The 27,010-nt window shown below is 42.0% G+C and overlaps 2 protein-coding genes and 1 long non-coding RNA gene across 4 annotated transcripts; 2 read left to right on the top strand and 1 right to left on the bottom strand.

Moving 5' to 3' along the window:
* Positions 1–8,383: 8,383 nt before the first annotated feature.
* Positions 8,384–26,986, bottom strand: LOC102309025. Of its 2 annotated transcripts, XR_006054737.1 has the most exons (3): positions 26,575–26,986; positions 26,074–26,147; positions 8,384–8,541 (listed from the first exon to the last, which is right to left on the bottom strand). It is a non-coding gene; the product is annotated as an uncharacterized LOC102309025 (long non-coding RNA). The 2 variants fall into 2 exon arrangements; XR_001336554.2 differs by lacking the exon at positions 8,384–8,541 and having other exon boundaries at positions 25,025–26,147.
* Positions 17,680–19,504, top strand: LOC102308710 (nanos homolog 1). Its single transcript, XM_005929625.3, has one exon. The coding sequence runs from the start codon at positions 17,847–17,849 to the stop codon at positions 18,531–18,533; it is 687 nt and encodes a 228-aa protein (XP_005929687.1). The 5' UTR covers positions 17,680–17,846; the 3' UTR covers positions 18,534–19,504.
* si:dkey-33c12.3 (uncharacterized protein LOC335380 homolog) lies at positions 22,474–25,494 on the top strand. The gene is made up of 3 exons (XM_005929624.2): positions 22,474–23,640; positions 24,109–24,233; positions 24,389–25,494. The coding sequence occupies exons 1-3, from the start codon at positions 22,633–22,635 to the stop codon at positions 24,447–24,449; spliced, it is 1,194 nt and encodes a 397-aa protein (XP_005929686.1). The 5' UTR covers positions 22,474–22,632; the 3' UTR covers positions 24,450–25,494.
* Positions 26,987–27,010: the final 24 nt, after the last annotated feature.

Here is a 27,010-nt window from a genome sequence, read left to right as displayed (position 1 = left end):
ATGGCTTTTATAGCACCCAAGTTTTTATGTTTCTGCATTCACATCTGTAATGCCCACTCCTGTTTTATTCATCTAAATAAATTATTCAAGTGTGCAGGCTTCTTTGTGTATATGTGCATAATCTGTATGTTTACACACACATGCAGACTACAGGCTGCCAGGGAGGATAATGCCACTGACTTCCTTTGTTGTCCCCTGCTGATAAATGACAGTTTAAAGGTTGAATCTCACATCTCTCTCATCCCTTCCAGACGTGCGCAGGCACAAATTCTGAGCTCGTCACTGTGTTTTGGTCTTTGTCGATGTGATCGATTGAGAGATGGCAGGTATGGGGAGCGGGGCAGCATTAATACGATTAGAGGCTTGTAAACAAAGAAGGCCGCCGGGTTTTTCAAGGCCCCGCCGCTCACAGCGTGATGTAAAGCCGGGCATGCCTTCACCTGCGTTCCCTTCAAGTATTTACGTGACTTAACAGGAGCAGAAATATGTGGCTTCTGTGGAATCATTCAAACATGCAGTCGGGTTGTATTTCATCCACCAATCGACCTGCATATCCGGAGGTAGCATGTTCAAGGCCATGAAAAATGTCACGGCCTGTAAATCCTCCCATTGTGGCCTGAAGGAGTTTGACTGCCAATAATTGATGCCCACTTCCATACATCACCAGTTCTCAGACCTGTAAAACACGAACGCTTCAAGTCTCACACGGACCTCGTCCAGTGGCTGTCTCCTGTTTTTTGTCAAAGACCAGAGATTAACGTGTACAACGGCGAGCAAAATAACGTCACCATTCATTTGCGGGTTATTCCTTGGACAGTGATTTATAACAGGAGACACTTGTAATAAAATGTAGCCCTCCAGGTTCCTATTTTTTCTTTTTTTTTAACCAAACTGCATGCATCCTGTGCAAATGAAACCTGTTTCCTTTAATATAGATAATCCTGAGTGGCATGTCAGATCAGTTAAAGGCTTTCATTAACGAGAGCTGGTGTTTATAAAACCTGCACAGAACAGTAATTTCCTTCTGATGTTTTTCTCACTCATTCCTCTAAGACATCAATCTAGCCAAACCTATCCCGCCACCACACTAAGCTTTATTGTTTAAACACCTTGTGCGAGCAAGAAAAGTCAAACAAGGCAATTTGCTGTGTAATGTTTACCGCCCAGTTAAGAAGCACTGAGGAGGCTTGTTTATCTCTCTTTTGGTTGTAGAGCCTGTGTAGCAACCAGGATGTCTGGGACGATTTAAGACTTCCTCCTGCCCGCCTGCTCGCTTTGCCTGGTTGAAAATGCTGCAGAGGTTCCATCTATTTCTCCCGTTGTAATGAACCTCCCTGGGGGCCCCGGGCGCACCATGTGAAGACGCCTTAGTACCAGAGCGATTCATTACCTTGGAAATGTGAGCTTTTGTTCCGTTTTCAGCAGAGCCCCATTAATCTTGGGCTGCCTCCTGGCATGCAGGCCAGGTACTGCTTAGGTAATTACAGTTAATCATCATTCAGACGTGCACATGGACCATGGGATCCTCAGCGGACTCAGCGAAGGAGCACGTGTCACCCTCCCCCTCGCTCCGTTGTTTACCTCTAACTGTAACCCTGCATCTCAGCTCCTTCTGTAACCAAATCGCCAGAGTTTTGATAATTGTGTCCAGTAAGATTTGGCTTTGCGCAACACTAAACATCCCAATCTCCGCTTTCCCACCCCCCACCTCAAACATATACGCTACCCAGCTGTCACTGCTGCACGAAGCCTACTGTTCACCTGCCGTTTGTGATTGTGATTAATGGACAGATTACAAGAAGGATGATTTTTCAGGAGCAACAAGCAGAAAGAGGCCATCTGTATTTTGGCTTCCTGCAGCCGAAGGACGTGCAGACGACTTCATCACTCAACATTATCGCTGTCTCTGAAAACTGCAAGAACCGTGGTAGATAAAATGTGCTTTTATGTAGGGTGGGAGGCTGATATGTATATTACTCAAAAAGCTGATTTGCACATAATCCAGCTGGCCATTGGACTCAAACCCAGGATATGTTATCAGTTTCTCTGATGACTATGATGATCATCACATCAAAATTTGTCCAACACTTTGGTATTTGATCATACACTTGGCCATTATTAGAAACATCTTTGGGTCATGGTCTAATTGTTTGGTTGCTTAAATGTTTTCACTTCCAACCTGAAATATCGTGGTTGAAATTTTAATCATTAATCCTGTTTATGCGACTTGATCTTGATGATGAAAGATTCATTCATCACATCACAAAACAACATAATAGGTTTCCTGTGCTGCTGTGAGTCATTTTCTACAAGTAAGTGTTGCACTTTTACAAAAGGTTACTATTTTATTATTTTACAACAACAAAAAAACACTTTATATGGTGCTTATTCCCAAAAGAATATCCATTCAAAGGCTTAAAAAAAAAACCTCTGAAGAATCTTTATCAGCTCACTGTCACATATTCCTCTAAAGAGCAGCCACAAACTCTCAGGGTATTGATTAACATTTTAGATGTGAGCTAAGAAGAGAAGCAGTGTGTGCTGTTCTGCCAGTAAAACATGCCCCAAATGGTTTGTTGTTTGAAATTTGAATGAAGATAAACTTGGCGATTAAAAGGCTTCAGCAGCAGAATGAGATTGTTCTATAGACTGGCTGACCTCCTTCAAGGGAACAAAAACAAGCCTAGACTAATTCAAAGAAGACGGTGATGTTGTTTGCTTTGCTTGATTGAAAATGTTTTTAAAAAGTAAACAAACATATGAGCAAAAAATAAAACCCCAAAGAAACAACAAGCAAAAATACCAACCCCACCTGTTCAAGATTACAATGATCACAAAGTAGGCTGAGGACATTCAGGTCCCGTCTGCTGGAAATGAGAAATGAAAGAGGGCAGGGCCCCGTTATAAGATGTCAAAGGAGACGGGGGAAAAAAGCTTTTGTCAGGGCTGTTTCACACCTGTTGGGTTCTGTGTAGCGTATGCAAAGGAGGAAGACGCTGAAGATTTCCTAACAGTGTGTGTCTCTCCCATAGAGCCACAAACCTTGTTGGATCCGTGTCAGATCAGATAATGCAGAAGGACAACAATTTGGCAGACGATGCCATTGAAAGGTAAGTATTCTAAACATCTTTTTTGCCTAGGTGCTGAGTCCAAACTCTGTTTGATATCAGCCACTGTCCCTTTAAACATTCTTGTTCATAACAGTAAAAAGCCAAAGAAATGGCTCTTAGCCAGGTACAAAGATACTGATACTCGAGATGCACCGATTATATCAGAATAACAATTTGGCTTAAACATTTCCCCCCTTGTGCTTGCAAACAAAAGTCTTTATGAAGTCTTTCAGCTATTCAGCATTTAGTCATAGCCAGATTAATGTGTCAGACTATGAATGCTAGCGGTATCCAACTACCCACTGCACTAAATGACATGCTCTTTCATTTCTCCTCCACCAGGGATGTCAAACACATTTTTGATCTAAAGTGTGCCGGACCAGTGAAACTACATGATATCCATCCATGATAACCATTCACACTCTTCTTCACAAATGAGAATTACTGTGTGTCTGTGTAGTGAACTCACTGCAAAATCTAATTTCTATAGGTCGATAGTGTCATTTAATTGTTTAACTATTACTTAATTACTGTGATAATTAGTGGTATGTCTTTATCAATAGGAAAACATGCAAGACTTTTGAAAATAAAACGAGAAGTTTAAAATCTATGCACTCCAAATCTGTCTATGTGAGCAGGATTGGAGTCTTTGCTGGGCTAATTCCAGCCCCCGGGCCTTTTGTTTGACACCCTGCTCTACATCCTTATGAGCTTACTAAATTCATTATAAGTCACTATTCCAGAGTTTCAAAATGTTCCCAATAAAGTGTTTAATTCTGCATGAACAACACAGTAAATAACTGGACACCATATTTGTGCCCCATTCCTAAACTTGGTTTAAAAAACTCTTAAGGGGCTTCCTGCTTTTGGATGTTTTGTGGGATTTATTCAGCGGGAATGATAAGGAATAACACGAGCCCATATCAGTAAAAATGTGAAGTATATAGAATAAGAATAACATAGAATAAAGACATTATCTTTGGTATTAGAGCCATGATTATGTAACGCTGTTTCAGCTTCTTTGACAGATTTCAGGGTTGAACGCTACAGGAAGGACAAGTTAAGATAACACCTTTCTCAGTGAGGCCTCGCCGGCTGTTTACTTTTGTGTCCTCGCCCCTGCCGCCTACAACCGCGAGACACCTGTCCCTTTGTGTGGCACTTTACACACACACATGGTGTGCACACATATCCACTGAAACCTATGGGGGTTTCTGCCCAGTCATTTGGCACATTTTTGATGTTGAATCAAAAAAAAAAAAAAGACAAAATGAGCGAACGAGTAGGGAGAGGGAGCAATTTAGGCTTTCCACTCCAGTGAAAGGCACTCTTTGTTGAGCACCCCCACGCACACACACACTCACACAACCATCCCTCCATTTCCACCCTTCAACCCCTCCCCTCTCTCCCCTCCAAAGCCTGGGTGGATTTTTCATTAAATGCTATCAGAAATGTGACTGGTCCTATTCATGGGCAGATGGAGGGCTGGCTGTGCGGCTGGAGACCAATGCCTTCACTGGAGAATGACAGGAATCTGGCCTGTAGGTGAAGATCCGGGCAGACTTTAAAGGACCTGATAAAGGAAGAATAAACAGCAGGAAGCTGCTCTTGTTTGCTTTTTATTTCCTCCTCACATTGCTATTTCCACTGTTATTTTTCTCTGTGTACGCAAGAGGTCCTTTTCCCAGTGCTTAATATGTTTGAAATATTCCTTCAGACTGACGTGTTCTCTCTCCGATTTTCTCCACTAAGTCCTCTTTTGTTTGCAGAGACAAGACAAACAACCTCACCTCTTTTACATTAAGTGGCAGGTCAGTGTTTTACTTGGCTCCTCCAAGTAAGACCTCCTCGTCCTCGCTTTCTTTTTTTCTCCTTTTAACGCTACTTAAGATTTAAGAGCACTCTCCCTAAACAAAACAACATATTGTCCCACTGTCGGCTCAGACAAACAAGGTGACTCGATCCATCCGCTGTTCATTTCTCACCAGAGGAAGCAGATGAACCTCTCATTATTGTTAGAGAGCGCTCGATTATGTCACATGACAATGGGAGGCAGCGGGTTGGAAGAAAACACAAACAATGATTTCCGCAACAGCAATTTAATCCTCCGCCGTTAAAACCTGACACAAAGTGGACAAAGGCGAAGAGGCTGGCACGAATAAACCCCAAATCTGAAGATTAAGAGGGGAAAAAAGGGGGGAATCTTTTGTGTAAAAAGGCCCTTTATCTGCTTTTGAAGTCGGTGAGACCTGCCAGCCCGTCCTCAGCTCCTCTTTGTAACCGGCCCCCATGTCCCACAGCAAACCACCGCCTCGCTTTCATCTGCCCGTCATCTTAGGGGGCAATTAATGCCATTCAGGTCTACACGCAGAGGGAGAGAGAGAGCGAGGAAGAGGGTGGGAAAGATCATCTACTTGTTGAAGCAGGAACTTGACAACAGTTTAGCCTAGCCTAATTCGCTGCATATGAAGGAAGGCAAGGGAAGTTTCATGATCTGATCGAATTGCACTCCCCTCTCCTCTCTCCTGTTTTTATTTATATTTGATTGGGGCTTCTGTTTACAGTGAAGCAGCGTCGAAGTCAGCCAGGCTGTTGCTTAATGAATATTTCACTGCCTCCACACAATAAGCCTCCCATGATAGCCCCGTGAATAAGGTCCCGCTCGGCTCTGCAATTCTGCCATGCAGTGTGCAATAACTCCGACTCGCGCTTGATGAAGCTGCGCGTGAGGAGAAGCCTCGGGTTTTACTGTTGACCTTTCTCGCTCTCTGCTGTAGTTCCTTTACTCTGGGGACTCCCACTGTTTCTCCTTTTGCTGCTCTAATGCAGTGGCCTGGGCCCCGGCGTCTCCGAGAGGCAGGGGAAATAAAGCCTCCATTTGCATTACGTAATTTCATGCATTATTCAGAGCTTCAGAGAATCATTTCACCTAGACAACTCCTCAGAGGGCAGTGAGGAGATAACTGTTAGTGACAGGACTGGCTCATGAAATGCAGTGGCTTAACCATGCAATCTGCAGATATTACCCTGGCCTCGATTGGAAATAGACACCGACACAATTGCACAGATGCGCTCTTAGAGAAATACACACTGGCTCAGTTTCTCTTTCTTTCTTTGTTTTTTTTTTAATCGCCGAGGAGGAACAAGTGATATCAGATGCACATTTTCCTGCTATAGCTGTTTTATGGTGTTGTTGATGTTTCAAGGGGATTTCAAAAACCATGGAAAACTACAAAAGAGATAAGCAGTGCTATCTTTTTCTTCTTCTTCATGAAAAGAAAGCACAAAAGAGGGAAGGATTTTGAATACTGTTAGATAATGATGTTCTATTTCTGCTCGGTGCAGCTCTTCTGCAGCCTATTATGCGGTAGCCTTGTCAAAACGGGGTGCATGTAAAGATTTTATTGTCGTAATCTGTCTTTTTTTAATAGGCCGCATTAGTTTGAAAGTGAAGCTCACAGCAGCAGTGAGTCCATCACGAGGCAAAAAAGAGTGGAGACAAGCCAATTAGTGCAATCAAACAGCCACTGGAGCTCGCAGAGCAGGCTGGATAGCGGGGCTGCTCAGAGAAACTGGACATTGTTTCTTTATTGCGCGTCGCTCACAACAGCACTGAACAGAGCCGCAGAAAGAGCTCGTAGCTCCAGTAGCTCTGCAGTTATCACAGGCAGAAAACACTGCAGCACAACGCTGCTGAGACATAAAGCCTTCCCCTTCTAATCATAGACAATAGAGTGTATTTCATTAAGCCAGATAATGGTGTGTGCATTTCATTACCATAGATAACTAGGAATATTTAGATGAGGGATGAGGTGCTCATAAAGCGCCAGTTGGTAGCCATGGTAACCTGGATCTTGGCAAACAAAAGAGTCGGGTAGAAATGTTTGCTAGGGGAAGGAAAGAAAAGGGGAGAAAAGAGGGAAGGAGGCAGACAGCGAGGAACCTCGGAGCTAAACACGGTCCCAGGCCAAAGCAACCAAGCCGAACGCTTCCATGTTGTTTTTCCTTCCTCCTCTCTGAAAGAGACTCAGGTGACCGCCGTGATCCTCCCTTTGTTCTCAAAAGTTAAATATTCTTCTCTCTGTAGGATACCCTGGATAATTACATGCTAATGTAGCCGCGGGCCAAATAATAAACTTAATCACCCAAATGTGGAAATCAATGTGCGGTAAGAAAACCTACCCATCCATCGAGCTCCGCTTCTGTGGTTATTACAACCCCCACGTGCCCCGTTCGCACTGCCAGTCAAACCTGACTTTATTTCGAGTGAATTTCAAATGGAGATGCTTTCAGACAATAAGAAGGGCCTTGGAGCCTAAATCAGTCCAAACCATGACCTTGACCTTGGGAGATGGTTTTTCATTCATCCTGTTTCAGGGCTGTCAGCTTGAGAACAAAAACCAGGATGGTTTATATTACTGTGGATGATGCTAAGGCAATAGAAATTCATTTCTTTTTGGCAGCGTGCAACATTAAGCTCTGCTCCACAGATGCGAGTCTATCATTGTTAATGTAGAAACATCATTTGGCAGCTCGAAAATTAAAGGTTGGAGTAAATGACAGCTCAATGCAGCTGATTTGGCACCGGCAAAATAAAACATTGATTACAGCCGCTCACATTTTTCATCATAAATTGCCCAGTCGAGCTTCTATACACTATAATTACAAGCTAAGTCACCACTGTTTCGAATAATTGAACAGATTAAAACATTCATTTTACGCCATCCTCTCACATATTCCTAAATGAACATTTTTTTTAAATGTGGCATCAGAAAACACGTACAGGAAAACTGCTTTAGTTCTAGTTGTTTTGCCATTTTTAGTTACTGCTTTCATTTACAGTACTGTGCAAAAGTCTTGAGCCAAATCTCATTTCAATATTTCTTCCAATTAAATGTAAAAACAAACAATCTTGAGCAGCAGTTCTCCAGGTTCTCTGCACAAAGAAAAGAAGTCATCTCAGCTCCAAAAAGCAATCTACAGCAGATGAACAGCATCTGAAAGTCATGCACTTAAGAAACAGGAAAACATCCAGCAAAAACCCAGAGATTCATCTGAACTGCCTTCTACATCAAAGCCTCATTGCAAATTGTCATACCACAGGACTTACACTGATACACTGTGATATTTTAGCACTTCTTCTCCACTCACCACTTTTCACTCCCCATGTATTTATACAGCATTTTGTATGGGACTAAAGTCACTAAAAGTCCAGGTCTAAGAAATACTGACTGTATATCAGTCTGAACCTGACACTCCTGTGACCAGAAACACTACAACAGATGATGCAGAAAAGAGAAAATAACTACACACCAGCTACACATGGAGTTCAGCCATTAGGTGAAAGCAGATAGGACTCCATATGGTGGGCGATCATTTTCTTGTTACCCCAGCGCTCCACATTGGCAGGAATGTAGCACCGCTGTCAGACCTAAAAAAAAAATCAGCTTTTTAAACATTTATTTATCCTGGGAGATCTTTTGGAGAGCATACTGAGTATGATTTCTCTAACACCCTGCCTCACATTCAGCTGCACTCATCCATATTTGGGGAGCCTGACTGCAACCTTGATCTGAAAAGCTTGAAGAGCAAATTCAGTTTTTGAGCTCTATCTCTATTAACGTTTTAAGATCTCATAAAAAAAAGGATTTGAATTCTAAGTAGTCTCATCAGGATTATGCATGATTTTAAATTGTATTTAATATAAGACTGGAAATTAGTTTAGACTGAATATGAGTTTCCAGATATGACGCTATGTCATCAAAACTCACTTTAGAAATAATATTCACTACTAGCCTTGAAAAACCCATCTGAAAATATGGGCTCTATGATGCACCAGCTTGCACAAAGAGTATTCCCCCATTGTGAAAAAGCAGGGAGGAACCATTGTCCTGAGATGAGAAAACGATTTTCTCAGATAAACATGGGAAACCAACATGAAGTCTGATATTTCCAGTTAAAACAGGAATGAAACCACAGGTGAAAACACACACACACAAACCACAATGAAGCCAGCCTGTGATAGTCAGTCATGATAATGTCGATTCCCCTGATGAAGTATGTGTGGGTGTGTTTGCAGCACCACACTCCAGTCTTGGCCCAGAGTAATAAGATCAGCCTGTTTGGGCCTGACAGGCTGAGCCTCTCTCAGGGTGGCCCATCTGGCCAGCGCCCAAGCCTCGGCGCCAGCCACCGGCTCTACTGTGCAGGGACCCATCTGTGGTCCTGTGTGGTATCGACCACAACACCACCAGGCCTGTTCTCATCTGCACATGGGTCCACCAGTCTGCATATACATGTGAGCTGCAGATGAGATCGTAGGTAAACTAACAGCAGCAAATTGCTCTTAGTGATTGTTTTAACCTGAGGTTTGATAAGTACAGCAGAAGAAGAAGAGGAAAAGAACAGCGAAATGAAATGGGTAAATTTGAACCTCGAACTAGCATTAAGGTCACTAAAACATTTAAAAGTATATGCAGAAAGTCCAGCCTGCCATAGGTTTGAAGAACACGAGAAAGTATTCAAGATTACAAATTACAAGCTCCCACAACCCAAAGAACCCTAAAATGTCTGTGTACCTGACACCACAACAACACCACGCCCGGATGGATGATTCTGTAGATGTACCTACAGACAGGTGGATTTAATGTTGTGATATATTTCCATACCATGAATAACTGTTTTCACATTTTATTTGAGTTGAGTTAAACAAGGGGTTTGTACCTCTTTAACTACTGAGATAAGCAAACTTTAGTAAAGTCCCAAACCTCCACCTCAATATAAAAGCTAGATCAAATGTGACTATGAAGTATCACATGATAGATGTACAAACCGAGAATGACTTTCCCATTCAGCTATTTAAGCCACAAACCCAAATGAACCCAAAGCTGTTCCCTTTAAGTTTACAGTTTCTTTGTAATTCAGTTTCAGGAAACCAAATGCAAGATGAGAGAGAGAGAGAGCCCTGACATGACAGCAGCTGCATAGCTGAAAGATCACAAGAGACAGCCGAGCGTGTGCTGATAGGGCCAAGACACATCTGCCTCAGAGATCTAATGGTCTGGAGGTAGGAGGGATTGAGTTCACTGCATTTTAGAGCTAAACTAAAGGGTTTAAGCACGGAGCAAACAAAGGACAACACTTAACTTGCAATAAGCAGATAATCTCACAACTTCATACACAGTGCACTGAACTCACTTTTACTTTACACTGTAGATGCATGCATATGGCATTGTTAGCGGTGTAACCAAATATATGTGCTTAATCAGTTAGCTTCCAGATGTAATGGGAATATCACCAAAATACTGGACTAGCTAAACAGAATGATAGCGCTAAATGCCTGAAATAGTTTTGTATATCACCCCCCAGCTGTCAGTTCACTACACTGAGTGGGCAGCTTGAAACAGTCTGTGTTCACCATATGTCAAGATTTTGAAACTGGTAAAGGAAAACTCTGACCTGCTAGTTGTCCTAGGTAGGGAAATTGCTATCATATTAACAGCAATACGCTGCAGACTATGATGACAGTTTGTATGAAATTTCACGTTAAGCTATGCAAAAGCTCCTGAGGGTTTCTAGCCTGAACCAAAATGATAGACTTGGCTAACCAACTGCTTTTGCCACTGGCCAGTACACCAATTCAATTCAATTTTTCAGTTTAATTTATATAACACCACCCACAACATGAGTTACCTCAAGTGCTTTGTACTGTAAGGTAAAGACCCTTGAAAACCTCAACAATCAGACCACCCCTTGTGACCAAGCACTTGGCGACAGTGGGGAAAAAACAGGGGGCAGTTATCTGTTATCTCTGTGACCGGTTGGGGGTGAGGTGAGGGAAACAGGGCAAAACACATGCCATGGAAGAGAGACAGAGATTAATAATAATTAATGATTAAATGCAGATTGGTGTGTAAACACTTAGGTGTCAACCATCATCAGCAAGGAAAGTGCAACGCAGACAAGACTTATTATTGACTCTAGTTCAACTCTTTCTGAGGCATCAGTTATTCATTTTTTTATTATCATGACTGTTTTAAAAGCTTTTTCTGAAAATTAATCTATGAGAAAAGTGTGAAACCAATATCTGTGCAGCTACTTTTTAAGTTTTAGGTCAATTGCGCTGACAATTTCTCTGCAGATCACCTCTGCAACTGAGGAATTCATTACTAAGACTTCAATCTCCACAGCACTGGAACCACAGGATATTAAACCGTTTACCTTTACAGTCTCACCATCTTATAGTGCTTTGTTACAAACCATTAAACTCAAGACGGCTGCATTTATTTAAAGCATCGGTGGCCACAATGGCAATTAAAGCCCAGGCATTATGCTCCAACCATAAAATAGATGTAAATATCAGCATTGTTTTAGCGGAGGCTCTTTCTAGCCTGGCTAAAACGCTACAAACGGACTTCAATCACCACGCAGCCCACTCGCCTGGCTGCACAGTTTAAAAGCTTGACACGATGTGTGGGACAATGGTGGCTCTCGAATGCATTGTGAAAATCAGGGCCAATGGAATTTTCCCTGCATCATTAAAAAGGGATTGGCCTGCTCACTGCGTCCATGGAAGTGCCGTTAGTTAACCCAACAAAGGTGCTCTGGCTGGACCCTCAGAGATGAAGGGCATCGCAGGGGCTCAGTGAATCCACTTCTAATCCCCTCTGCCCCATTGTACCGATACACTCTAAGCCCTTTGACCACTTCCCGCTCTAATCTGCAGATTTGGGTGAGTTAAACAAGTTTCTGATCCATGCCCCACAACGTCCCTTCTTCTCTTCCTCTGCTCTCCTTGTGGTGTCATGTTTAGTTACAGCCAGTGACCTCAGCAATGGTCCCTATTACTTATTATCTTATTTATATATATATAATATATATATATATATATATATATATATATATATATATATATATATATATATATAGGGCAACTTTAAAATGGTAAATGGCCTGTATAGCACTTTACTTAGTCCCTATGGACCCCAAAGCACTTTACACTACATTCACATACAGGTGATGGCAAACACAGCTGCCCTGGGGCACACCAACAGAGGCTGCCAGACACTGGCGCCACCTTGCCCTCTGACCACCACCAGTAGGCAACTGGTGAAGCGTCTTGCCCAAGGACACAACAACCGAGACTGTCCAAGCCAGGGCTCGAACTGGCAACCTTCTGATTACAAGACAAACTGCCAACTCTTGAGCCACCATCGCCCCATCATGGAAGGTACTTTGCAAAGCAGGCACAAAATGAAAAAGCTTCATCTGCCATTTTATATCATATTGTTGTTTTTACTTCATCTGCCTTTGTTTTTTATGTGGTGACATAGTAACACACTTTTGGCTTTTGGTCAGACAAAATTAGCCAACTGTAGGCTACACAATAGGGTTAAGCAAGCTATGATTTGTTGCCAAACAAACCCTTAATTTCAATTCAATTTCAATTCAGTTTCATTTATACACCGTCAAATCCCAACAACAAGGTGCTTTATATTGTAAGGTAGACCCAACAATGATACATACAGAGAAAAACCTAACAATCATATGACCCCCCCCAATGAGCAAGCACTTTGGCGTCAGTGGGAAGGAAAAAGTCCCCTTTAATAGGAAGAAAACTCCAGCAGAACCAGGCTCAGAAAGAGGCGGCCATCTACAGAAATGACCTGGAATTAGCAATAATCCCAGCCTTTCTTTGAAGATGTGTAAAGTAAAAAAAGAAGAAAATTTGCTGATCTGCTGACTGTTTTATAATTTATCAATGAATCATTTTGCAATATCTGTATATAAAACAAAGAAACTGCCAAACTCCATTGGGATAAGGTGGAACCGTCGTAGGTTTGAGGTGTATGCCAGAGATATCGTTAATTTTAAAACACAATACATGGAACTGCTGATTAATTAGTCCAGCTCTCAATTTTAAGGAATGGATTTTAAAAAGTGTATCATGGAATCAGCTTTAAATAAAAAAAAATGTCCACCAATCTCAAGGTGTACATGCAGATGAACAGTGCTTTCAGTCATACCACTTCAGCCATGTTGAGAGGGTATTAAGTACATGTGTGTGAATACGTGAATGCGTGCTGTTGAGGGGAATGGGTGGAGTCTTGGGGTAAGTAATAGCAGGCGGCATTCAGCGAGTTGGTGGTCGTGACAAAGCACTTGACAGGGCGAAAGACACCCCCTAATTTCAGGTTGACCTTGGCTTGTTTAGCGCTCCCTATTGCTGCTGGTGACATTGACACGTGTCTGGGGTTGGGCTGAATCTAGGAGCTGGGGGTCTTGGGGGTGTGTGCAGATGGATGACCGTTAGGGGCGCAGGCTTATATTCCCACGAGAGGAGGCAGAGGTCAGGGATCAAAGCCCCAACTGATTCCCTACCCTAGTCTGTGTCTGGGGACAGACAGAGATTGGGAATGAAATGAAGCTCAGGCTGGCCACATTATGCAGTTTATGTAATTAATGCAGCGGCAGGAATGGCAGGGGTCGGCAGGAGCGGTGGGTGTTTGTGTGCATGTGTATGTTAGCATTGAAGGGAGTGTTGTGTGTGTCTCTTGTGCCAGGCTGCTGTAGCTTGCACAATGAAGCAGTGCAGCTGGCACAAGATTCACACACACACACACACACAAACACACTAGAGTCTAGAGAGGTCTTTTAATTAACGGATTTGTTAATTTTCTATTCAACTTGACAGTGATGAATGGGGATGCAGCGGCTGCCCATCTCTGCCTCGGCTGTAGAGCAGACAGAGCTGCCTGGGAGGCCTCTGGGTACCATCATCTCACTCTGGAGCCGTATTTATGCATGAAGATTTTTTTTAACCCATTGCAAGCCAGAGTCGCTGCATTTATTGTAGCTTTATCTGTGTAAAACAAAGAAGAAAAAACACTAGCTGTGGCTCGCACTCCGCAATGAGCTTGTGTGGAGGCCAGACAGGGCTGTGAAGTAAACACAGTTAAACAATGGCCACATTTTATGTGAACAAAGCAACATTTGTTACTGCTGGTTGGCTACAATGGAAGTAGTGATTACTTATTGTTATCTTGGCCAGTTACCAGTTTAAGCTTATCATTCATTGTTTTCAAGTGACTCTTATTGCTTAAAATGTAAATGACACATTGAAACCTAGTAATTTACCACAGCATATTTCTTATCAATGACGTCCATTTAAACGCAAAATATAGCAGTAACAAAGGCAACGCCCCTTTGTGTTTTCCTTAGGAGCATATTGAATGTAAGAAAATCACATGTGCACAATGTTCGTTAATACGATAGGATATATCAGAGGTGACGATAACGTTTGATCGTATTACTTCTGCTCTGACGTTGCACTTTACACTCACGTTCAAAGGTTTTTACTCCAAAAAACATAAATCAAGTACCGTAGGTTTATTCCATCTTTCAGAGAGCAGACCAGCACTGGGCTGCAACTATATTAAAGCTGCAGTAGATGACTACCAGTGATTTAAAATATGTTAGCTTCTCTTAAAGACGTAACATTTAAATCCACAATAAGAGCCACCTTGTTTTCTTTTGTCTTGCTGTGTGGGGTTTGCATGGCTTCACTGTGCCTGCTAGTGAAGCTGCTTCCTCCCACAGTAAAAGACATGCTCTGTGGTTAATTGGTGATTTCAAACTGGCCGTAGGTTTGGATGTGAGTGTGTGTGCTTGTCTCACTTTCTGTGTTGGCCCCATGACAGCTGGGATAGATTCTGGCAGCCCCGTAAGCTTAAGCTAAGAAAATGGATGCAGTTAACTGCACCATGACTTACTAACTAATCAAACATTTCTCTTCTTTACTGCTTTACTGTGTAAAGCACCTGTGAGCTGACCTGTCTTTTAAAAGGCTTTTTATAAATGAACTTGCCTATTCTCCTCTCATGCCAGAAACCTTTCTGCTGTTGCCCTGCTATAGTGTGAGTCTGAAATGAAATCTTCTAATGTAAAAATAAATAAATGCATTTCATATTCATTATCAATACTTCCTTTGTTGCTGCCAAACACGTTTTGCATTAAGAATAATAAAGGGTAGGCCCAAAGCAGCAGAGCCACATGTCATATTGGCCCCCGCGCAATTTATCCATTGTGATATGGCAGCCATTCATCTTTTAAATGCTCTCTCATGATTTCCTTTGTGCATGCAAAGCTGGAGGTGACCTTGAAAAGAGACCATGTGGTGTATTCTGATGATAATTTATTCTCACATACAAGAAACTGTCTCGCTAACATGATTTTCTTCATGCTTTTGCGCCGTCTTACACTCACTGGAAACTTTTGCAGCAGCAGCGAATGTAATCGCTTTTAAAAGAAGCCTTCCCAGGATTTATAGGCCCGTGCAAATTTTGGATGCACGCATATTTTCTTGAAGATTTTGGCATGATTTAGAATGAAACTCCCCCCCCCCCCCCCCCCCCCCCCTTTTGTGACCCAAATACAGGTCTTATTCCACAATATATATTCCCAGCGGCTGAACATGAACCTATAAACAAGCACATTTATAAGGCGCACCAAAGTGGCTTACAAAACGATGCCGTTTCTGTTTTCCTGTAAACGAATCGCAGAATCATATCCACAGACTAAGTCTTAATCTGCAGCAGACCGTTACGGGTTTTTTTTCATCAATGAAAACCACAGTCAGAAAATTAATCTGAGCTCCAATTTGAAAATATAAGACATGCAAATGACTTCTGTCTCAATTTTCACTGTCCTTAATATTTCACTTGAGGGTGTGACAAAAATAGTAACACTGTCATTGTCCCAGCAGTCAGGCCAGTTATCAAGCTCTTTTTTTGGGCGCCCTCCTTACAGGGCTTTGACTCACACCACACACACACACACACACACACACACACACACACACACACACACACACACACACACACACACAGATGTGGCACACTCCTTTTTAATGCATATTAATGAAGTTAAACGGCCTGCTACAGGGACGAGACAATGGAGCAGAGGAGGACTGGTTGTGAGCACCAAGCCGTGGGCTCAGGGGAAGCAGAACATGTGCAGCTTCATGCAGAAGTGACAGGTTCATCATCGGTGAAGGATGGAATCTGCTACAGTGGTCAAGCACAAGATGTTTTTTGTGTGTGCGCACTTAAAGGTCACTGCTTCTTGAGGCGTTACATCACTATGTCCTACACTTTTTGAATTTTCCTAGTTCCACTATGTGGCACTCTTTGATTTCTTGTCTCTTCAGCTACTGATGTATCCCCAACTCATTCAAACTAGAAAGTGATTGTCATTAAAGTTGTATAAGGCATTGCAAAAAAAAAACTTTTGGGACTTTTAGTGTAAGGAACAAGCATTAAATCAATTCTCATATGCCCATATGCCCAAAAGAGGTTTTGGTTGCTGTAGCGATTCCTCTATCCATATTGGTTATAAGACTCATTCATAATGTGATTCCAGTATAAGATATAGGACAAAGTCTAATATGACCTATTCTTTAAGACACATCATAATCTATTGTTCAGGGCTTGTGACCTCCCTCCCTCCCTAAATCAAAGAGTTCCTACTTGTGACACCAGTTTTGGCATCTTTGTGACTTTTACTTTTCAGGCTATGTTATATTGATATTAACAAGCCTCGATTCACAAGATGAAGATTAAAAAAGAAGCTAAACAAATATCTTATTTAATGTCATGAAAAGTGCAATAGAGCGCAGATGGAAAATTCAACCCTCCTGCCACGATTCTGTGGCTGTGGAGACAAATCTGAGAAAATAAGTCAAGTCTGCTGTGCTGAATTGAGTCTCTAAGAATGAAAATATAAGCATGTATCGTTCAAATGTAAGGCGGTTTGTCGATTGGTGTGACACAAACAAGGCGAGATTATTCTTATGACTCTTGTGTTGTCCTCGGGATTCCCATATACTTGTTTGCCATTCACCTAGGGATCATTTTTGACCCGAGGACAACACAAGGGTTAAATATGATGCTGGTCTGAGCAGCACTGTTATTAAAAACCAACCAACTACACAAATCCAGTTTGACAAATATCACAATATCTGCATGGATAACAACTTCACCAGGCTGCACTGTAAATCTTTGGTCAGAAAGATCATTCACACTGTTTAGAACCACAATCTGTACTCTCTGTGTGAACTGCTACCATTGGGAGGATGATACAGAATTCTGCAGAGCAGAATGACTTTTTAAGAACTCCTTTGACCCTCTATCACATAAAATTTTAAAAAGCAGCTTGGAAAAAGTTGTGGAAACACAAAATACACTGGAAGACAGGTCAAATCCACTCTGATCTATCTATCTATCTATCTATCTATCTATCTATCTATCTATCCATACTAAAAAGCGAAGGGGGGGAAAGTAAATTGACAAGATGTCATAAAACCAGTCACATCTTGAGTTCAACAGAGTAACAGCTGATTTCTTTCAAACCCAACCAACAGGGTAGCTTACTTTCTTTTAACACAAAGAGATTTCGGTGCTAATCGTCATATTATGGGAGGGGAAATGATTTCCTAGCTCAGTCACTCCCTGCTCTGTAGACCCTCCTATGGGGCCACAGAGAAAATCAACTTGAACCAAACCACGCCCCCGTGTTTTATTCTGGGCAACTTAACAGCGCCTGCATGCTCAATGTTCTGCAAAGTAGACCCAGCAGGAGCAGAGAGAGGAACCCTCCACTGGATCCTCATGCTGACAGCCATCCAATCCAAAACGCCTATTCACTAGTGTGGACGTTAAACTGTGCGGCTCTGACAGGATGGATTTCTTAGACCGCGGTTACCTGGACGCGCGGTCTCCTTATGATTACACCTTTAATTTTTGGAACGACTACCTCGGGCTGTCGACACTTGTCGCCAAAAATAAGATCAACAGTCCGCCCTTCAGCCCTAACTCTATAACCGAGTCTCTTAAAGCGACTTTGGGACTGGAGGACGATTCCCCGGTTTGCTCCTGCGTAATTGGGCAGGGCAGGGACACCAACGACGGACCCTTGGACTGCTACTGCGCGGCCCCGAGCTCCCCGCCAATCTCCATCTATGATCTCAAAGAGCGCATCTCGCTTCTCAGGCCATACGAACACCTCGCTAGTGATTCGCAGCTGGGGGACAGAGATTCCCCCTCGTACAAGGGAAGCTTCTCTGGCTTCGACCTGCTCGCCATGGACCGAAGACGCAAACAGGCTCAGAGGGGCAAACCGGAGCCCAAAGTGTGCGTCTTCTGTCGGAATAACGGCGCACCAGAGGAAGTTTACGGCACCCATATCCTGAAGACAGTGGACGGCAGAGTGCTTTGCCCCATCCTCCGGGCGTACACCTGCCCCCTCTGCAGTGCCAACGGTGACAATGCGCACACCATCAAGTACTGCCCGCTTTCTAAAGACCAGCCGAGCCAGAGAGTGGCAAAGGGGGGCAGAGCGATTGGCAAACGGCTGAAAATCTTCTGAGCGAGCAGATGAAGTTAATCACGTTTGAGTGGCACTGTCTGAAATTACTAATGTCTGTGGCAGTAAAATCGCTCCATTTGACGCACAAGACAAGTCTGGAAAAAGAAAGAAACGATCTGAAGAAATACGATTTCTATTCTTTTTTTTCTTCTTTTTGTACATGTAACAGCTTCATTTCCAGTGTTTCTGTCTATACTGTAACTGTGGGCACATAGTTTACACTTGGACGCACTGCGCGTAATATAACCCCCAGCACTCTTTAAAGACTTGGTGATTAAAAAAATGAACCAAAGTACTATACAGATCGACCTGTGAATGATCGCCTTCATGCTATAATCAGAAGTTGCTGTGTTTCAAGTAACGCAGTGCCAGTGCAAACAGCCCAGCAGTCAGCGGGCTGCTCTTGCCAACATAAATGAATATGCAGCACTCCTGATATGAGGTGAATGTTTAGTCCCACAGCCCATTGGCCCCATGGATGTAAGAAGTGTGACAGGCCGTGCAAGAGATGCAAGATCTACTTCTTTATGTCCTGCACATGTTTTTTCTCCCTTCCTTGAGATCTATGTTTTCTACCAAAGGAATACACTTTTTGTATTGCAACTTAGCCTAAAGGTAAATTTCTGTAGTTTATACGTCGCTCATGTCTGATATTCTTTATGTGATTTCGTGTAAATAGGTATCTTACACATTTCAAGTGAATGTAAAACACTGGAGGTGAGATCTGACTTTCATTTCTGTCATATAGTTCAAGTACACACACTGACTTGTTTTTGTTTTGTTTCTTTAAACGTGGAAATGTGCACCTGCAATTCTTGTAAACGTACAAACGATTTTAGCAATGAAAAGCCTGACATTCCAAAGTCTATCTGTCAACTAAAATGTTTTATGTACTTATTTTTACCTTATGTACCACTGGGAAATATATTCGCTGTAAATGACCTCTGAATAAACATGGGATTTGCAGATTTCTTTGACTGTACGAGACTCGCTGACACGATCGTGATTATGGTAGCTGTAGGCAGAGCCTGCAGCAGGTGATGACAGCATCTTAAGTTGAGCGTATGCTGTCAAAGGTAAGTGGGGAAATACATTTATTCACAAAACTATTTCATCTGGAACCATCTACAGCTGCCACACTGACATGCAGTGCAACTGCGCCACCTAGTGCTCAAAGCCTTGAACGCTTGAATGCAGATATCACTAAAAACGTCTTTAGACAAAACTTTAAGTCATTCTTTCTCTTTTTATTTTTTGAATTTAGGGTCTATGTGTCTCTTTTAAAGTCCGCTCTGGTTGATAACATTTTTTAAGCGCTGATCTTATTACAGAAACTCCCTAAAATCTTTATTCAGATGAGTATGTTATTGTTTTCACATCCGCCAAGTAGGTCATGTGACCGGCTCAGTTTTCTGCCTAAGCATCTTTTTATTCATAGAATTTGTAAAAAACAAAAACAAAACAAAAAACAAAATAATAAAATAAAAAATAAAATCGGAGTTTCAAGTTTTGATCCAGGAATTTTTTAAGGGATTTATTATCGTCATGAGATGAGGTAAAATTATATATTATCTTATATGTACATGTAATATCGTCACAAATACATTAAATTTAAAAAACAAAAAAACAAAAACTGAAAGACGTTGTCTTGATGTTCTTAAGAAAATATTCCCAGCTCATCTGGATCCAGATATCCTACTGAATAAGGACTGGATCTAAGTTCATGTGTGGTGTGGAGGAATGCACTCTAGGACTGGTCTTTATTGCTTAAGTGATAACTTTAAATATGGAATTCACCCTTCCACACCTGAACCATGAAAGATTTCCCAAAAAATCTTTCGGGGGGCGCATGTGATATCATGTCATGGCTGAGGAAGCAGATAATATCACTTCACCCTCCACTGGTCACGGCAGATGGTTGGACGTCCCTGAGCCTGGTTCTGCTTGAGGTGTTTTCCTGTTAAATAAGAGATTTTCCTTCCCACTGTTGCCAAGTGCTTGCTCATTGGACGTTTGATTATTATGTTTTCTTCTTTCTAGCTCTTTAACTTACAAAAACACTTAGAGGCGACTGTTGTTGTGACAACTGAATTATATAATATCATTAATGGCTGTGTTCAAACATCTCAGTGAGACATGACAGGACACAGAAACAAAAGCAGCATAAGGAGTCTGTTATTAAATGGTTTACATTTTAAAGCCTTATGTTTTCTTCTAAATCAAGACTATATTTTGTTCAGGATTATTCACAGACCCTTTTAGCCGAGAGCATTTTCATTGCAAAGAATTACAGCTGGTATTTGGCAGAAACTCCTAAATAAAACTTGTGCAGTAAAAGTCTATAGATTTCTGTAATAACTGTCACATATTTTATGAAAGATATTGGCAGTAACACTTTTGATATATAATGTTGTTTTTACAAATCAATTTGAATTGAGCTAACGCACTGACCACAGCAGAGACTTAGAAATTTAACACATTTTGCTTCTCTCTAATATAATAACACTTATGCATTTCACACAGAAATATGTAAAACAACAATCCAATAGCCTCTATTGGGGACTACAGTAAACTACAACGTTACCAATAATGTTACTTCCATGCGGTCTAAAGGCCGAATGCTGCCACCTAGTGGCACCGTGTAGCTTATCAGTGTTTTTTAAGGTTTAAGTTAAAATGTGATGTTTAAAATACTCATAAAAGCACCAAAAAAAAAAGTTTTCCCCCCAAAAAAAAAAAAAACCTTTAATATAAGCAATAAAGCATGGCACTTCATTCTCAAAATGTTTTGTGAGTATCTTGCCTTTCACAGGATGCTGGATGGATTCTCAAAGTTGTAACAGAGTTGTCTTTTTTTAAATGTTTTGCAGACCTTGCTGACATCTGTAGAAACATTTGCTGTGAAAAACAGAGTAAAGTGTTTTCTTTAATGGCCAATAAACATGAGCAGGAATTGTAACCATTCGCTAGATCAGCCTGATGCCTCTTTTTAAGTAAATACTAAGGCTGATTAGGCATAAACTCTGACTCATCTCTGAGTGTGAAACAGCCGGAGGGTTTCTGTGTGTCAGCACATACAGATACTGTAGCACTTTCTTCTTCAGTGGTGTCTCCCACACACACTGTCAGAGTCAGGACAGCTGAAGAACATCCCTGACTCATCAGTTTGCAATCTAATTAGATCAAACAGATATGTCTAAAGACACTCTGGAAATAAAAGCAGTATAAGGGCAATTGTAGGAGGGTGTATATCTACAAAGATCTTTCACAGCAACAGCACAGATGGCAGTTAAGAAAGACGACAATCTAGAGGAAACGTGAATAAGTAATTGTTTGTTAAATATCTCAAAAAGCAATAAACCAACAATGAACCATGTGTTCAGTTCCTATTATTATTATTTTTTTAAATGTAGTACACATCCACCACAAATCCATGTGATGTCATCTATGTATTCATCTCTGTAGTAATTATTAAATATTGTTCCCTGGAGCATTAAATGCTTTAAATGCCTGTCTGTTCCTTATGGCATATGCCCTTATTCTCTCTATTACTAGTACTATTGATTTTCTCTGACTGGGTTGGGGAGAAGTCTTTGTTTCAAGTCATTTTCATATGTTCTATCCCAGGTTTCTTTTATATTTAATCTAAGCAAGTACCCTGCTTGATAATGCAATTGAGCCTGTGCTGAGTGTATAAAGTAAAATACCACCTTTGGGAATTTATAGAGGCATAACAATGATTGATTTCAATGCTATTTTAGAGCACATTAAATAAAAATCTGCCCTACTGCACATTCACTGCCTGCTGTGGCTGAAAGTGAATCTCCAAACCAAGCTGCTCTCGCTTCACTGCAGCAGCCTGCTATTGGCCTGGTGAATGCTGACAGCGCTGATGTTTCTCTGTGTTGGAGGGGGGGAGCAACGTGACTCTATAAAAGCTCAGGATCTGCAGCATCACTGAACTGGTGCAGTGCAAAAGCGCTCACTCATCCACACCGATGGTGTGCAGAACAAGGGGGACATAAAAAAAAAACCTTCTGAAACATACATTTCCTTTTCTTAAACAAACAAACAAAAAAATCCACAACAAAACTTCATCATGAGCTACGATTCCTTCTTCTCCACCCGCCGCCCTTGGGACAGCTACAAAGGCTCCCGAACCACCACCAAATCCTCCGTGTCTTCATCTCTCTACCCTTCTTCACGAGCTCCTCCATCTGGTAAGAGGATCCTAAGGACCTCCTCCTCTTCCTTTCCAGATGGATCTCAGAGGATGAACCTGGCTCAAGCCAGCTCTCTAAACACAGAGCTGCTGGGCCTGCGCTCCCAGGAGAGGGCACAGCTTGTGGACCTGAATGACCGATTCGCCACCTACATTGAGAAGGTGAGGCACCTCGAGCTGCAGAACCGAGCCCTACTGGCTGAACTAGATGCGCTGAGGAGGCGGCAGAACGATCCGTCCCGTCTGCAGGCGCTCTATGAAGGTGAGGCACGGAGTTTGAGGGCCATGATTGACTCAGAGAATGGGGAGAAGATGAGGATGGAGGCAGAGAAGGACTACCTGCGCGATGTGTATGAGCAGATGAAGGAGCGCTATGAGGAGGAGGCACAGCGGCGCATGGATGCCGAGGAGGCCCTGCAGAGGGCCAAAGAGGAGGCGAGCAGGGCCGTGGTCTACAACTGTGATGCAGAAGCCACTGTGGCCTCCCTGTGCGATGAGATGGTGTTCCTGAAGAAAGTCTTTGCAGAGGAGCAAGCAGAGCTGCAGGCCCAGCTGCAGGTGGCCAACATCAGCATAGACATGGAGGTGTCCCGGCCTGATCTGTCCACTGCGCTGCGAGACATCAGGGCTCAGTACGAGCGGCTGGCGCACAAGAACATGCAGGCCGCCGAGGAGTGGTACCAGAGCAAGTTTGCAAGCGTGGCAGAGATGGCCAGCAAAAACAACGAGGCCGTGCACGCCATCCGGGAGGAGACCATGGAGTACCGGAGACTGCTCCAGTCCCGCTCCTCGGAGATCGAGGCACTCCGGAATGTCATCGACTCCCTGAATAAGCAACTGGAAGGTCTGGAAGAAACACAGGCGAAGGAGGTGGAAAAGTACCAGGTGAGGCAAAGAACCAGGGAAATTAGAGCCTGCATAGGGAGAATGGAGCTCAGCCTTATTCTCCAACATGCATTTTATTTTCAGACTTACAGCCTTCTTCCTTTGGCTATTTTTAGAGTCTTTCTTCTGAAATAGTGCTGCAGAGAACTGAAAAGGTGGTGTTTACATGGTTAACCAGCACAGCTAAAAAGGAAGCTCACAAAGCAGCAAGAAGAAATGATGTTTCTTTCATCTACAGGATGACATGTAGATATATTCTCTGCAGCAGCTAACCCTCCCTGTGCTCTACTGCACAGCAGGAAATAATGACAGGCTCACAGTGCAGGTGAACGTCTGCAAAGTTAAAGTCGAAACAAACTGGGAGAGCACACCAAAGCAGCTACTCTCGCTTACCATTGCCCTGCTTGAAGCAGACTGTTGCTAACTGTGACACTTAAACTGAGCTGAAGCGGCTTTTTACTTTTACAGATGAGGATAAGTGAGCTGGAGCGCAATATTGCTGAAGCTAAGCAGGAGATGGCGCGCTACCTGAGAGAGTACCAAGACCTTCTCAATGTGAAGATGGCCCTTGACATTGAAATAGCAGCATACAGGTGACACACACCCTTCTTCCTGCTCATCTACACCAACAGTGTTTGTTTTCAGTAAAGTTTCATGATCTTTTTTCTTACATTATCTTAATTTGTCTTACTTCAGCTATATATAAAGACATAAACAGCAAACAATCTGTTTTCCTTTACTTTCACAGGAAACTCCTGGAGGGGGAGGAGATTCGTCTGGCGTACCCTTCCCTTCCTGCTCTAAATTAAAACCCTAAATGCCACCGACCCTGGCATAAATCGAGTATATCTTCTTACCCGTTCATCTTTAAGCTGAACATCCTGAGAATTCCTCCCTAACATGACCTCTCTCCCTCTTTCATGCTCTTCCCTTCGCTTTCCCCGCAAAATTTATTTCATCTTTACCCAAAAAATCCCAAACTACAAATCAAAGCTCACCTTTCTCAAGACCGCTGTGCCCTTGTGCTAAACAAGAGGTCCACCAGAAGTCCCCCTTCTTCTACACACATTCTGACACTACACATCAAGTAGAAGGCAAACTGCGAAGGGCAGAGTGGCTGCACTGCATTAGTTACATGTCTGCGTTGGACAGCAGCGTTGTTTTGGTGGAGTTCCTCTCAGTCAGACACGTATGACATTCAAGACAACAGTAGAGTAAACCATCTGACCTTTCCGAACCCTCGTTGTGCAAACACCTGACCAATTGTTTGTTAATGAGGATGTAAAAAACCCAACCTATAACTCTCAGTGCTTGGATTTTATATGTGTTTGAGCTGATTTTCCTCAAGGAACTCTTCCAATCAATGAATGTCCTGCATCCCTGGTTTTGTAGTAGTAGTAGTTGTATTAGTAGTCAGTGAACCAGTAACCTTAAAAATTTCTTTTCATTATGTTATCGACTCATTTGTGTCCTTTTTAGTTTGTCTTCCTCTGCATTGACGTCTACACAAAAGCTGTAAGCAACAAATCAGAGTGAATTTGGGCCTTCCTACTTTTCAGCAAAAACCAATCTGGACATTTAAATGCTGCAGAAGACTAATTGTTACTGGTTCCACCTTATGATCACGTACTGTGTCTTTGAGTCTAACTACACTAGATTTTTTTTGTCCTGTAAGTTCATTCCCAGCTAACCAGTGAAGCCGAAAGATAACTGCAGGAGCTCCTTGTTGTTTGTCTGCTGATCGTAGATCTATGTGGTGCTTTACATCTGTGAAAGTAATACAAAGTCTGCACCTGTAACTGGTGTACCTGTAACAGCCGGCAACAAGCTGAATAAACATATAACTCACCTGCAGCACGTGTCATATTTTTTAGTTTCATTTCACACCTTTAAAGATGTTTAGGAGACAAAAAGCTAAAGCACACACCCTGACATCAATGCAGCCTAATTTTAGCTTCAGATGCAAGTTAATAAACTTACCTGTTAGGCGTTAGCAGTTGAATGACACCTTCTAATGTCCAAAATACATATTAAAGTTAAAAAACTTTTAATCACCAATTTACAAAGCTCAACATCATTCCTTAGTAACACAAATGTGTCCAAAATAATTTCTCATTCAATCATATTTGGGGTTTTGTCAAATATTAAAGACATTCTGGGAAATTAGAAAATAAAATGTGCAGGAATGATAAAATAATTGCAACTACCATTTGATACCTGAGACCAGGTTTGTTTTTTTTTATTTGTGTTTAAGGCTGCTGTAAATATCCTACTTGAAAATCCCATAGAACAGTAACAATGGTGCCATTTTGCTGTTTAAGATTGCATTCCCACACAGTTTCTTTTTACCTACAGCGCTCAATGTCACCGACCGACACACAGCGGCACTGCACCATTTCCCATCATTCCATGCTGCTGGTAAGGCGTCTCTACCTGTAATGTGTTGATATATTGCCTCAGCAGGATCATCAGTCACCGGTCTGACATCAGGCGTCAAGCTGCTCAACCTTGAAAGAAAGAAGAAGAATCACGAAGACAACAAATGTATACATACAGCTATATTTCCTCTTAAGTGGGCTGAACTAATGAAGCTATTGCCTAAAAAGCTTTCAAAATACACATCAAAATTTGTTGCTTTCAATGTAAAGAAGCTTTACACATTTAATCTCTCAGATCTTTTTAAAGGTGTAATTTCAATAATACTTCCTGCAGTAAATTAAAGAAACATGTCAGCTGGGTTCACACTTTAAAGGAAATAAAGAAATGTAGGACAATTATTTGTGAATTCACAGAAACAATTCCATTACTTTTTAACAACTAGGAATTTCTATTGTAAATAGTGAACAGGAAGGAACGTTTCTGTTATTAAAATGAATACCACGAACAGAAAAACTAATTTTCCTGTAATTAACCTTTATCCAGAAGTCTACTTACTCTGGTGTATGACAGGTCATAAGTTATCTCTTCTTCAGTAAAAACACTAAAACCAAAAATTTAAAATACCGTTTAAGGTTCACCATAAATGGCCTCCTCCTCTGAAAGTTCCACATTTTCCACAAAGCTATCCACGGGCCGGACTGGACCCTTTTTGTCCATTTGACACCCCCTCTGACTTATAATTATTCACAATTCTTAATTGAAATACTCCACAAACGTGAAATTATTATCCCACTGAAAATGTAAATCCGAGAGATATCAATAAAATAATATAAAATATTTTTCGTAGAAATGGCTTTACTCTTGTGTCTCACGTTTAATATATTTAGAAAACAGCGTGTATTACGCTGTTTAACCGAGTTTGTTATCTTGATAACTATTGATAGCTTATTCTGTACCTAACTAACCTTTGCTAACCTCCAGGAGGCAGTCA

This window comes from Haplochromis burtoni, unplaced genomic scaffold (assembly GCF_018398535.1).
Source record: "Haplochromis burtoni strain Fernald_Lab_line unplaced genomic scaffold, NCSU_Asbu1 Contig_119, whole genome shotgun sequence".
Lineage (NCBI taxonomy): Eukaryota > Metazoa > Chordata > Actinopteri > Cichliformes > Cichlidae > Haplochromis > Haplochromis burtoni.
This window is presented reverse-complemented; position numbering and strand designations above follow the sequence as displayed.

Coding starts and splice junctions, on each gene's coding strand:
- si:dkey-33c12.3 (XM_005929624.2), top strand. CDS start 22,633: ATGAGCTACGATTCCTTCTTCTCCACCCGCCGCCCTTGGGACAGCTAC. Junction 23,641..24,108: donor AGGAGGTGGAAAAGTACCAG/GTGAGGCAAAGA, acceptor TTACTTTTACAG/ATGAGGATAAGTGAGCTGGA. Junction 24,234..24,388: donor ATTGAAATAGCAGCATACAG/GTGACACACACC, acceptor TTACTTTCACAG/GAAACTCCTGGAGGGGGAGG.
- LOC102308710 (XM_005929625.3), top strand. CDS start 17,847: ATGGATTTCTTAGACCGCGGTTACCTGGACGCGCGGTCTCCTTATGAT.